Source organism: Hypomesus nipponensis, chromosome 8 (genome assembly GCF_054491055.1).
Source record: "Hypomesus nipponensis isolate SF chromosome 8, ASM5449105v1, whole genome shotgun sequence".
NCBI classification, from domain to species: domain Eukaryota; kingdom Metazoa; phylum Chordata; class Actinopteri; order Osmeriformes; family Osmeridae; genus Hypomesus; species Hypomesus nipponensis.
Window position 1 is genome coordinate 5474498 of NC_140368.1, and position 13452 is coordinate 5487949.

At 50.7% G+C, this 13452-nt stretch overlaps 1 protein-coding gene across 11 annotated transcripts in view; it reads left to right on the forward strand.

Annotated features, from left to right (window-relative positions):
- The window catches only part of LOC146274870 (histone-lysine N-methyltransferase 2C-like), a 36237-nt gene that overhangs the window by 15354 nt on the left and 7431 nt on the right, over positions 1-13452 (forward strand). For 5 of the 11 annotated variants that reach the window (XM_084703441.1, XM_084703435.1, XM_084703437.1 and 2 more), the window contains 16 exons: positions 310-536; positions 806-879; positions 1257-1451; positions 2146-2295; positions 2835-4757; positions 5151-5542; positions 5645-7524; positions 8251-8365; positions 8509-8575; positions 8683-8746; positions 9046-9278; positions 10104-10718; positions 10894-12159; positions 12304-12513; positions 12765-12926; positions 13117-13258. In XM_084703441.1, the coding sequence (XP_084559567.1) occupies positions 310-536; positions 806-879; positions 1257-1451; positions 2146-2295; positions 2835-4757; positions 5151-5542; positions 5645-7524; positions 8251-8365; positions 8509-8575; positions 8683-8746; positions 9046-9278; positions 10104-10718; positions 10894-12159; positions 12304-12513; positions 12765-12926; positions 13117-13258 (7715 nt within the window). The remainder of the gene's footprint in view (positions 1-309; positions 537-805; positions 880-1256; positions 1452-2145; positions 2296-2834; positions 4758-5150; positions 5543-5644; positions 7525-8250; positions 8366-8508; positions 8576-8682; positions 8747-9045; positions 9279-10103; positions 10719-10893; positions 12160-12303; positions 12514-12764; positions 12927-13116; positions 13259-13452) is intronic. The other 6 variants (XM_084703438.1, XM_084703444.1, XM_084703442.1 and 3 more) reach the window with 4 other exon arrangements.

Below are 13452 nucleotides of genomic sequence, written 5' to 3' on the forward strand. Positions count from 1 at the left end.
TCTTTTTGATTTGTGAAATCATTGCTTGTTGACTAATTTGACAAGAAACAATTAAGTAGAGTGAACAGCTAAAGGCTGTCTGCTTTACCCTCCTGTCCTCAAGTGATAAAAGTAGAGGAGACAAGCAAAGGAAGAATTATCAAAGAATGGCCCACAACAGGATGGTTCTCTCAGATCCGTATGCACGTCCGCTTCTCACTCCTGTCCCAGGCACCAATGAGGCTGGGTCTGTTCCCATTTTCAATAAGATAGTTTTTTACTCAAACTTTTGATATTCTCTCTCTCCCCCCCCCCCCCCCCTCCTCACAGGGACAGGAAGTTGAATCAGATGGGGGGTGATGTGATTGGTCCGTGGAGTGCGTCCGGCGCTGGTGGGGTAGCGGGCCCGCCTCCAGAGACGGAGTCTGAAACCATGTCAAATGCCCAGCGCAGCACCCTGAAGTGGGAGAAAGAGGAGACTCTGGGGGAGATGGCCACTGTGGCTCCTGTTCTGTACACCAACGTCAACTTCCCCGCACTGAGGGAGCAGTATCCAGGTGAGGGAGTATGGATACACACACACACACACACGAGGAAGAGATGCCATCATTCTTGTACCCACACATAAACATACAAAAACTGAGTCAGATGGCTGAGCGGTGAGGGAGTCGGGCTAGTAATCAGAAGGTTGCCGGATCGATTCCCGATTCCCCGCTGTGCCAAATGACGTTGTGTCTGCTAAATGACAATGTAAATGTAAAAACACACACACACACACACTATAAGCTAATGAACTAAGCTCTGCTCATGGCTGTGTCTGTCTCAGAGTGGTCTACTAGAGTGAAGCAGATTGCCAAGATGTGGAGGAAGGCTAGCGCCCAGGACAGAGCTCCTTATGTGGTAGGTGACCCTGGTAACCACTTCTATAGTGTTAGGCTTAGCGGTCCACTCTGGAAGTCTGTGTGCACACTGTGGGTTTGATCGAGCCAGATTCTGTTTGTGTTCCAGAGATGAATGGGAGAGAAACTGTGCTGATGTAATTGAATTGTAAACAAGCTAGCTGAAGTCAACTCCAGACAGGGCATTGTGGGAGAACACTGTGTTCATGTCTCCTCTCTCCGTCTCCCTGCTTTCTGCAGATCTGTTTACGTCCTGGGGTCTTTGTTCTTCCTACAATTGATTGTTTTTTTTCCCCTGCTGCCTCTATTCGTGTTTGGGCAGTTCCTTCGAGGAGGTTTTCAGAAACGAGTATGACTCTCTTCTCCTCTCCTCTCCAGCAAAAAGCGAGGGATAACCGTGCAGCGCTGCGTATCAACAAGGTCCAGATGTCCAATGATCCTCTGAAGAGAAATCCCCAGCAGACTACTCCCGAACCTTATGACCCTAGCGTTTCCATGGAGACCGACTTGCTGTTTAAAGACCCCCTGAAACCTAAGGAGTCTGAACATGAGTTGGAGTGGAAGTTAAGACAGGTGAGAGATGGGTGGAGAGAGGGGGGAAGAGAGGGAGGGATGATGTGTGTGATCTTCCTTAAAGGAGGGGAAGGAGGGGGGAGGGATGAGGACCGGGGTGAAGCCGTAGAGCATGGGCACCTTACAGAACAGGGTCTTTCAACCATTGCAGCAGGGCCTCAAACTAACGACTTAAACCTGAACATGAGGCCAGACAATCTGTTTTTAGGCCTCATCTAGGCCATTTAATTGGTGTTTCTTATCTAAATATAGGTTTCAAAAATCTAAGAAACGTAGTATCTTCTATATGTATGTATGGAATACGGCCTTGAGTGTTGTTGGTTGAAGAGCCCTGATATGTGGACCATTTAATAATGTAGATGCATTTCTGTGTGTATTTACTGGCATTGACCTCACCCCACCATTATAATCCTAGCTAGCGCATGTCATGTCAGCGGGGTAGACAGGGGGAGACTGGTGGTGGGATTAAAACCTAACCTGGGGGTCATAAATTAAAAAAATATATATATAAAAAAAAAAGAAAAAAAGAAAAGAAAAGAAAAAGCCAACACCGTAACAAACATCTGTTTCTTAATGTGCATGGTTGAGTGAGTCTCGTTTATTTTTTAACCTTATTTATTTATTTTTTACCGTTTGGCTTGGTAATGATTCTCTGACCGTACAGTTTTACTAATTGTGAATTTGCATTGAAAAGGGAGAGTTAAATCAGATGTGGGGACCCGATAAGGCGCGGCAGGAAAAACTGGTCCCAAAAAGCAAAGCCATAAAATCAACCAATAAAGACGTCCTATTTGGACATTCCAACCAATCAACAATAGCTACCGGAGGTGGCAAAGTGTCTCTGGTAAGAGCTCTCAAAACCAAGTCACCGTTCAGGCACTCATCTGCCAAGAACCAATTTATATATATATATATTATTATATATTTACCCTATTTTATATATATATATATTTTAAAGACAAGCTTTTAAAGGTGTAAGTATAGGGCGTGTTGAGAGGAGTCGTAGGGAGATGAGCTGGATAAGTGCTAACTTGTATGTGTCCACCCCTGTAACTCCAGTAGATTAGTTTCATCATCATATTAGTGTATTATGACATTACTGTTACACCCTCACACTGCCCCCCCACCCCGCATGGCTTAACAACCACATACGCTAGCCAGGCATCACTCTCATTATTGACATTATGTATAGCATTGCAGTTTTGTTTGTTGGTGAGAAAGGGACAGAGAGCATTCCTAGCGCCATATCATCATAAAAATTTACTAATTGAACCGCTTCTAAAGGGTTTTGTGTACTGAACTGCTCCTCTTCACACTATCCCCTTCACCCCACCCCTCCCCCATCCTGCCCCTCCTTTGTTTTGTCTCTTGTTTCCATGGTAGCAAATGAGACAGAAGAGCAAGCAACAAGCCAAAATTGAAGCCACTCAGAAGCTGGAGCAGGTTAAGAGCGAGCAACAGCAGCAGAGACAACAACAACAACAACAACAGATGCTGATTGGCCAATCTGGAGGAGACTCTGCCGACAGCAGTGGTGATCGGAGCCCCTTGACTCCCCAATCCAGTGGAGGAAATGCATCCCCGCTACAACCAATCGCATCCAAGGATGGGTTCACTAGGCCCGCCCTCCATACAGGCTGTAGCACAGGTTCGCCTGATGACGTGTTCCTTAGACCCCAAGCTCCACCCCCATCCGCTGGCTCCAACAGGACCCACCTCCACGACCCCTCCTACCAACAACAGCCTCAACAGGCCCAACTTCAACTCCAGGCCCAGGCCTCACCCCAGGGCCAGCCTCAGTCCCCCCAGATGTTCTCCCCAGGTTCTTCCACCTCCAGGCCCTCCTCTCCCTGGGACCCCTACGCCAAGATGGTTGGCACCCCTAGACCCCCAGCAGGGGGCTCCACCACCCCTCGACAAGACAGGGGTAGGCCATCACCAGTCCATGAGTCTTTCGGCTCGCCCACACCTGGAGTCTCTGATCCTTACTCAAAACCCCCAGATACCCCAAGGCCTTCTGAGCCCTTCATGAAGCCTCAGGGACCTCCAAGGACTGGAGCTGACCAGCAGGGGAGGCCGATAATGAGCCCCGCAAGCCCTGACCAGTTAGGGAGACTTGGGGGCCATGGACCCGAGGCTTATCAAAGAATGGCCCACAACAGGATGGTTCTCTCAGATCCGTATGCACGTCCGCTTCTCACCCCTGTCCCAGGCAGCAACGAGGCTGGGTCTGTGCCCGTCTTCAAGGCTCCCATGCCTCTCCATCACCAGGCTCCTCAGGACCCTTACAGCTCCATGCCCGCTGGGATGAGGCGAGGACTGGCTGACCCATACGAACGACCCCCTTTGACCCCTAGGCCCATGGAGGGCTTCCCTCAAGCTCACCAGGGGCACCAGGTTGACCCTTACTCCCAGCGGACGAGCCCCGGGGAGGGAATGGGTAAAGAGGCACGGGGGATGCGGCAGCCCCAGGATGGACAGTTCTCCCAGGGCATGCAAGGCATGGCCTCCCCCCTCAGGAACCCGTACGGCCAGGCCCCGGGCACCCCCAGGCCAGATTACACCCAGAACATGCCTGACCCTTTCCCTCAACAGCCAGGAACACCGCGACCTTCTGCAGACCCCTACTCCCATCAGCCAGGCACCCCCAGACCCTCTTCAGAGAGTTACGCCCAGCCCCCGGGCACCCCAAGACCCCACTCAGACCCCTCCTACCTCCAGACCCCAGCCAGCCTCCGACTGGATCAGTTCAACCAGCAGCTCCAGCAGACGGCCAATCGCAGGCAGTCTCCGTCTCATGCCGCTATGGACCCGTACGCCTCCATGCCTGGAACCCCCAGATCGGGAGATCGGTACCCACGCTCACCTGGTAGTCAGAGGAACGTTCTAGACCCTTACTCCCAGGCCCCAGGCACACCCAGACCGGGACTATCGGAGCCCTATGCCCAAGCCCCAGGGACCCCTCGCCCAGGTTCTGTCCCAGAGTCCTTTACCCCACCGGGGTCAAGGCTGTCACCTATGACCCAGCACCCTGGAGACCCTTACTCACATCGTTCACCAGGTAGGCTTCAGGCCCCAGGTCCTGCTCACACACCACAGCACCCTGGCATAGTGGAGGACGGATTCTCCCTGCCACAAGCCAATCAAATGGCGGGTCACGACCCCTTTGAACAAGGTCCAATGACACCCTGTCCCCAAAACGTGGAGAGATCTGTGAGTGAAATTGCCCAGTCAGCAGGTATCTCAATAGAGACCCAGAACATCATGCAGCCCCAGCTGGGAGACACAGAGGAGAAGCTGAGACAGGTAGATATGATGCATATTTATTTATTGTATGTCATATCTATTTTATAAAGGTAACTTGGTGGTATTGAACACCAAACTGGGGGTTTGTTGTCTGTAGAACTTAATGTAACAACTCAATCAACATATTGAATAATGTATTTGGATAATGGTTGGAGAATCCTTTAATCCTAGCAAGGCTTTTTGGGAAGATGTAGTTACTTTGTGCTGTGGCTAGGAAATATGGACAGTTCTTTGACCACCAAAATACTTTTAGAACTATGCACTACTGATCCTTGATTTTCTGCTGTGCTTTCTATACGCAGTATTTGTTGATGAAATGAACAAAATGTAATGTAATGGCTAAATAGTGCTCCTACATAGGACAGCATGCTAAACCTGCAGCTCCTCCCGCAGCGTCAGCGTCTTCGCCAGCTGATCTTGCGGCAGCAGCAACAGAAGAGCGCCATCCGCCAGGAAAAAGGTCTACAGGAAGTCAACGCTGCCACTTCCGCTTCCTCCACCCCCAGCCTGGCCACACCCCAACACTGGCCCCTGGACGACCCCACGGCCCCTCAGCAACAGGCAGACCTATTTGGCCGCCCACCTCCCCCGTATCCAGGGACCATGAGGGCTGGAGTTGGGCCCCCTCACCCGCCTGGGGGTGGTGTGAGATTTCCAGGAACCTTCCTTTCGGATCAACAGAGGCCTTTCATTAATGAGGGCCCGTTTCCCAGGCAACAGTTCTCCAGGGATGTAGCCGGTATGGCCACCATGGGCAACATGGTCATGAGACCACAGGGCATGAGGTAAGGGGTGGAGTTGGGAGATCTATTGTTATTTAAATTTTTATGGTGATTAATCTCCTCCCATCTCCTTCGTTTGTGTAATGTTATGTATTGTTTCCCCAGGTTTGGGTTTCCCCCAGGGGCTCCAGGAGGCCATCAAGACCAGCAGTTCCTGCGACCACCCCACCAGATGCCTCCAGGAGGTGGACCCATTCCTGAAAACTTGCCCCCTCAGATGCGGAGGTCCATGTCGGTCGACTTTAACAGACCCCTTGGGCCCAATGGCACCAACCCCCAGATGGGTCTCCCTCAGCCCTACCCTCCTCGAGGGCTACCAGTCCAGCAGCACAACATCATGGGCCAGCCCTTCATTGAGCTCCGGCATAGAGCTGCAGAGAACCGGATGAGGATGCCGTTTGGACACCCAGGCCAACCCAACATGATGGACACTACCATGCAGGGCCAGAGGCACCCAGGCAACCTCCTGGACCCTGCCCAGGGACAGAGACCTGGGCAGGTGGGTATGGGGAGTCTGGACGGACATGGGGCCAGGATGATGCACCCTATGTTGGGTCAGCCTTCCCAGCAAGCAGTTGTTGGTCACCTCCAGATGTCTGCGAACATGGAGAGTCTGAGCCAACAGACTCAGCAATCAATGAACACAGGGCAGCAGCAGCATCATCACCACCATCCTCAGATTTCTAGGTCACACAGCCACCCGGTGACTACGGAATCCCTCAACACCTCACAACCTGGGGTCGCAACCTTGTCTGGATCTGGAACCGGTCAGACGGAGGAGACTTCGCTACCAGGAGGAGATGGGATCGAGGAACATCTCGATGCGGACGACTCTGCCGTGAAGGACCTTGAAGATGTTGAGGTGAAGGATCTGGTCGACCTCAACTTGAATCTTGACCCTGAGGACGGTAAAGAGGACTTAGACCTTGGCCCTAACGACCTTCACCTAGATGACTTCCTGATGTCGGGGAAGTTTGACCTTATCGCCTACACTGACCCCGAACTGAATTTGGAGGACAAGAAGGATATGTTCAATGAAGAACTGGATCTAGGAGACCCTATGGATGACACGCCATCCTCTGACCTTCAGAGGGCACTAGCTGAGAAGAGGAGTACCGGGGGAGGAGGAGATGGAGGAAGCACCTCCAGACACCAGGGGAGGTCTGACACATCAGCATCCGCTGGTCAGGTCAAACAGGAGGCAAACGTAGCCAAGGAGGTCCCAGGGATGCTACATACTAAAGAAAACATCAAGTTAGAGGAGCGAGAGGGTCCTTTGCTACCACATGATATCTCCTCTCATCAGCCTGGCCAGGTCAGCTCAGCCCCCCTCTCTGGATCTTCACCAGTCCTCTCCGGTCTCCTAATCAAGGAGAAGTTGGAAGAAACTGGTATGGGTTCCACTGGCTCCCCTCACCAGGGAGACCAAGTTGGGGGGCTGCAGACCATGCTACCAAGCCATATAAACCAGAACCATGGGCCCCACAGGGTCAACCCTTCCTTGAGTGGTCCTCCCGGTGGACACTCTAATATATTTCCTGGAGGTAACCAGCAGATTCGAGGTTTTGTGGCACCTGCTGGACCAATGGGGGATCTGAACATGCCTGTGATGGGCGGTCGCCAACCCGCCCCACAGCACCATGGTATTCCACCACAGGGACAACAGCAACTCCCTGGTCTCCCTCTTCAAGCTCCCCAGACCCATCCCCTCAACATCCAAGGTCTGGCCCCGCAGGCCCTCCTGGGTCCCCATCCCCAACAGCAGTCCTTGTTTCCCCAGGGGCCCTCCCAGCAGGGCCCACCCCAACCCGGACAACCCAGCCAGGACGCCAACAGGCCACTGCTTCTGGAGGAGCAGCCTCTCCTCTTGCAGGACCTCTTGGACCAAGAGAGGCAAGAACAACAGCAGCAGAGGCAGATGCAGGCCATGATTCGCCAGAGATCCAATGACACTTTCTTCCCCAACATAGGTGAGGAGCAAATAGGTAAGAAACAAGCTCCTATGGGTGAGGGGTAGAGGATGAAGCCATAGGAGGCATAGGTATTTTATGAGCACATAGTAATTTGTTTGAAACAATGACTTTAAGGATGATGGCTTTTGAAAAATGTTCCAGGCATTGATATGTACTACACAAACCTGCATGCACATTTTAATTTTAACCAATTTTAATGCATAATGGAAGAAACAAAAACAACAAAAGAAACTACACAAATTTCTCCCTTTCATTACCGGGTTATTTTCTCCTGGATGTTTCCCTTTTATATAATTTTTCTAATAGATACATGTTCTTTCATAATGTCTTATACTGACTCAACACTCGCTATCTAATTTTGAGGTTTATGGCTCTTAAAAAATACATGAGGCTTGAAAAGGACTTTCTCTAAGGGAAGACACGCCATGCAATTTGAGGAAGATAATGTTCATCTTAATTTTTCTTGACAAAGCCACTCTTTAGGGATGCTGACGCCAACGGCGGTTCATTGATAATTTAGAAATGGCAGTTCAGTTGGGATGATTAGGTAGCTCCTTATGATATATATATATATATATATATATATATATATATATATATATATATATATATATATATATATATATATATATATATATATATATATATATATATATTAAAGGTCACATCAAAGGATGGAAGTGTACATGGAGAGTTACTGACATTTGTTGTTGTTGTTTGTGTGTTGTGTTTTTGCAGTTGACTTTGATACCATCACAGACCCGATCATGAAAGCAAAGATGGTAGCCCTCAAGGGCATCAACAAAGTCATGGCCCAAAGCACTATGGGAATGAACCCGATGGTCATCAACAGGTACAGTTCCATAACACCACGGGCGGTTCTCAGTCGTAAAAAATGGTTTCCTCCCCTTCTCTCCTAGCCTCATTACCTAATTTGATGATTGTGTTCACAGACAAATATAGATCATTCACATAGCCTCTCTGCTTTCACTACAGGTTCCAGCAGGTTCCTGGACCCCCTGCACCAGAGGCTCCCCCCTTACCTCCTCAGGTGCTTGGACAGGTAGGTAGCCAACACCCTTGTGTGTATGCGTGTGTGTGGTTGAATTGGTAAACGGCTTATGAAGAATTATCTGATGCATGATATTTGTCTCCCATCTGTCTCTGTAGGATGGAAAGTTGACTCCACAGATGGCCAGACCAAACCTACCAAATTTTGGCCCAGGATTTGTTAGTGAGTATCATCCCCAAGCTCAAATTCAAAGCTATATTTAGAATGTCATAAATTGTTCTGTTTCTTATGTTTTTGTCTGAAGTCAACATGTCAACTTTCCCTTTTCCATCCTTTTTGTCTGGTCATTGTAATTAATTACCCTACCCTACTCTACCCAACTCCTACCTACTCTACTCCTACTCTACTCTACCCTACTCTACTCAACTCTACTCTACTTCTCTACCCAACTCTACTCTACCCAACTCCTACCTACTTTACTCTACTCTTCTCCTACTCTACTCTACTCCACCCCACCCCAGACGAGGCCCAACGACGTCAGTATGAGGAGTGGCTGCAGGAGACCCAGCAGCTCCTCCAGATGCAGCAGAAGTTCCTGGAGGAGCAGATCGGAGCCCACAGGAAGTCCAAGAAGGCTCTGTCTGCCAAGCAGCGCACGGCCAAGAAGTCAGGGCGCCCATTCCCTGAGGAGGATGCCGAGCAGCTCCGACATGTGACCGAGCAACAGGGTGTCGTGCAGAAACAACTTGAACAGGTAGACTGATGGAGTCAGGTGGCTGAGCGGGTAGAGCATTGGGCTAGTAATCTGAAGGTTGCCAGTGCGATTCCCGGCCGGTGCACATGACGTTGTGTCCTACTTGCCTCGGGGAAATTGTCCCTGTACTTACTGTAAGTCGCTCTATAAGAGCGTCTGCTAAATGACTAAATGTTAATGTAAATGTAGACAGATGGCCTGGAAAGAATAGTCTGGTGAAAAAGGACATAGCATAAGATAGTCACCACACTTGTTAGCTGAAGGATATGTTCGTGGACCAGTTCACATTTGATCATAATTTGAAATGGGTGTTAAGAATACTTTTAGTATTAGTTCCATCAAATAATGGAACTATGGGGGGGGGGAAATTAGATGACATCTGTGTTTTCATAATGTTAACCTGATGGTGACTCTGACCTTTTTAGCCCTAATGGGCTTTCAACACATCCTGTAACACTAGCACAGCACATCCACAGTTACCAAGAAGGAGACAGCGAGAATTACCACCGACTTAGCTGACCTTTAGCTGTGTAGATTTTGAGTCTGTGCTAATTGTTCTCAACAACTGTGACCTTTTATGCCATGTCTGAGGAGTGCCGAAAGACAGGAAGTTGAGTTAGAAGTAGCGGAGGAGGAGGAAGGGGAAAAGGAGGGCTATAGCTTTTGAAGTGTGTATATCTTTAAGGGTGTTTGTTTATGTACATGGATACCCAGGACAGCATACTTACACAGAACCTGTAAGGATTATTACCGCATATTTTGTTGGCATGTGGAAGCTGATAGATCTTCCTGTGTACCAACCTTTCCACATCTCTCACCTCTAAGATTCGTAAGCAGCAAAAGGAGCATGTGGAGCTGATTGAGGACTACAGAGCCAAGCAACAGCAACAACAACAGCAACAGAGGGCCCTCCAGACTCCTATGATGCCAGTCATGCCACCTATGTCAGGGATGCCAACAGGGGCACCCCCTATGGCCCAGCCCGCCATGGGACCAATGATGGGGCCGATGCCGCCCCTCCCAGGAAACACAAACCCAGCACGCATACCTAATGCGCCCAACATGCCAGGGTGGCATCCTGGAGGGGCACCCTTGGGAGGACCCGGTCCTAGAGGAATCATGCCCCAACAAATACCCCAACAAATACCCCAACAAATTCCCCAGCAAATTCCCCAGCAAATTCCCCTCCAGATACCCCCGGCAACCCCACCTCAACCCCAGACTCCGACTCCACCTTCGATTGTGCCTAGTGGGCCGGGTACACCAGCCAGCCAGGCTTCAACAGCTGGAGCAGGTCCAGCTGGAGGTAGTGGAGGTGGTTCAGCTAGCACTGCTGGTGGGAATCCTCACGTGAAGTTCGATGACAACAACCCTTTCAGCGAGGGCTTTCAGGAGAGGGAGAGGAGAGAGAGGCTGAGAGAGCAACAGGAGAGACAGAGGGTGAGTATCTCTCTCCTTATACCTCGTCGTTACTAAAGTAAAAATAAATGGAACAGGCAAAAGACACTTTGAGCAGTAGACGCATTAAACCACTGTAGATCGACTGTAAGCAGGTCTTGTGAAAGATGATTGATTACCTGTCAGTTCTAACAGTGAATTTGAACCTGTCACAAAGGTGCAGCTGATGCAGGAAGTAGAGAGACACCGTGCCCTGCAGCACCGTCTAGACATGGAGCAACAAGGCCGGGGCATGGGGCCTGCACTTGGGCCTGGGCCTGGGGCTGGAGTTGGACCTCTTGCTGTGCCCGGAGCCACATCAGCTGGGGATGGACTCTCCCAGATGCCATTTTACAATGCTGACCTTCCCCAAGACTTTCTCCAACCCTCCCCGAGGCCTCCCCAACATCAAGGGCTTCAAGGCCAGGGGCAGCTTGGTCAGATGTTCCCTCAGCAAGGTGCCCTACAGCCAGGGTACCCTGCTGGAGGTCCTCCCCCTGCTCAGGGTTTCATCCAGGGGCATGGGGACAGAAGAGCAATGCCTGGACACGGGCTCCTACCCCTGGAGATGGGACCCAATGCCAGACCTAGAAACCCTCAGCTGCAGGCCATGGCTCAGGCTCAAGGTCCTCCCTCTGCCCCAGGTCAGGTGCGTCCTGCTGGATACGGAGGCCCGGGGATGCCCCCTCAAGCTGGAGATGGACACCATCGGCATCCTCATCCATTCGGGGTGGACTCATCCTCCACGCCCCTGCCGCCAAACTACCCTGGCTCTGGCCCTTCCCTCATCCAACTCTACTCTGACATAATCCCTGATGAAAAACCAAAGAAAAAGAGGAACAGGAACAGGAAGAAGAAAGACGATGAACTCTGTGGCGGAGGAGAGTCTGTCCGGACACCATCGACACCTCGCTCTGACATTACAGCGCCTCTCACCCCCGCTGTCTCTGACACATCCTCCACCCCGACGAGAAACCCTGACCTGTCAGAGATGTTCCAGCAGGCAGGGTCCACCCCTCCAGGTCTGGCACCATCTTCAGAACTGGAGAGGCAGCTGTCAGCCAGCGGCATGGCCCAGGGAGGGAGCTCCCACCTGGGCTTGGAGAGCGGTCGAAGCCCAATGTGTGATGGTACTCGGGAGATCAAGCTGGAGAGGATTGAGGGGGGAGATTGCCGAGGGGCTGCCCTGAAACATGGACCCATGGCTGGGGGAACGGTGAAAGTGGAGGAGGGAAGTGAGGGATTTGCTTCCCCGCTACACACTTCGACGAAAGAGGGAGATGCTGGGAATGAGCTGCTGAAACACCTGCTGAAGGACAAGATGTCACCACAGCAACAATCATGTAGCAACCAGGCCACGCCCACACGCCAGGCAGCCAATGAAGAGGAGGGAATAGAAGACTGCAAGGCCCCTGTCAGACCTGGGTGTGCTGGTGGGAACATGGTGAGAAGGGAAACTTTACACACACACACACACACAATCTTACCCTTGCTCTATACACCATGAACTATTAACGCTCATACACACCTCATGAAGCAACACACACACACTCGCTAGTGTTCTGATTGTTGTACCCTTTTTTAACAGACGTCCCTGAACAGTCACCTGACAGGAAGTGGAGATGTTGTTGATGCTTCGGCTACAGAACTCGGGGTGAAGAGGAAACAGCAGAGGAACAAGAGAGCCCCCAGGGCGGCAGGAGACAAACCACCATCCCGGTACAAGAAGAGGAAGAAGGAGGAGGAGGAGAAGCAGATGGTCTACTCAAACTCAGACACCATGATGACTCTTAAACAGGTACCAGACGATAGGGAAGTCCACTCGGTTTATCTGGAAACAACTTATTTAAGGCCCCTGTGATTTTATGCTGTTCACAAAAATCACATAGATGACCCAGCTCAAACCAGCACCTCACTGTAGAAGCTCTTACCTAACCTCTTTCATTCAGACAAAGTAAACACTCAAGTCCCACAAAATATCCGTATAGTATTGAAGTTGGCCTCCTCTTCTCTCCCTGTCCTGACCACCAGTCTATTTCCGCCCAACAGCTCTCTCTCCTGCCCCTCATGGAGCCTGTGGTGGGGGTCAACCTGGCCCTCTTCTCCCCCTATGGCAGTGGCTCCCTGCAGGGGGACAACCGCCTGACCGGGTCCTTTGGTAACGCTTCCTTGGACGGAGTCTCAGACTACTACTCCCAGCTCATCTACAAGGTAAGGTTCATGGGAACGGTCGCCCCCTAGAACAAGGAGGACTGAACTTCAGGCTAAATTAAATGTGTTGTGTAACTACTTTTCTCCACATCCATACACACATACACACACACACACACACACACACACACACACACCGGCTTAAGCTCCATTGTTACTGTTACTCACCTGCCCTATTTTCTGTTTGTAGCAGAACAACCTGAGCAACCCCCCTACCCCCCCGGCCTCCCTGCCCCCCACGCCTCCTCCGGTTGTCCGACAAAAGATGGTCAACGGCTTCGCCACCACGGAGGAGCTCACCAGAAAGGCTGCCGTCCTTGGCAGCCATGACGGTAAGATTCACTCAGCAACTGAAGGGAATCAGATGGCTGAGCGGTGAGGGAGTAATGCTAGTAATCAGAATGGTTGCTAAGATATGATAAGAGCATCTGCTAAATCACTAAATGTAAATGTGACTTCTACACTTGCTCCTACTACAACTGGTGGCAGTGCAACTTTTTCCATTAAAATGATCTGTTGACATACG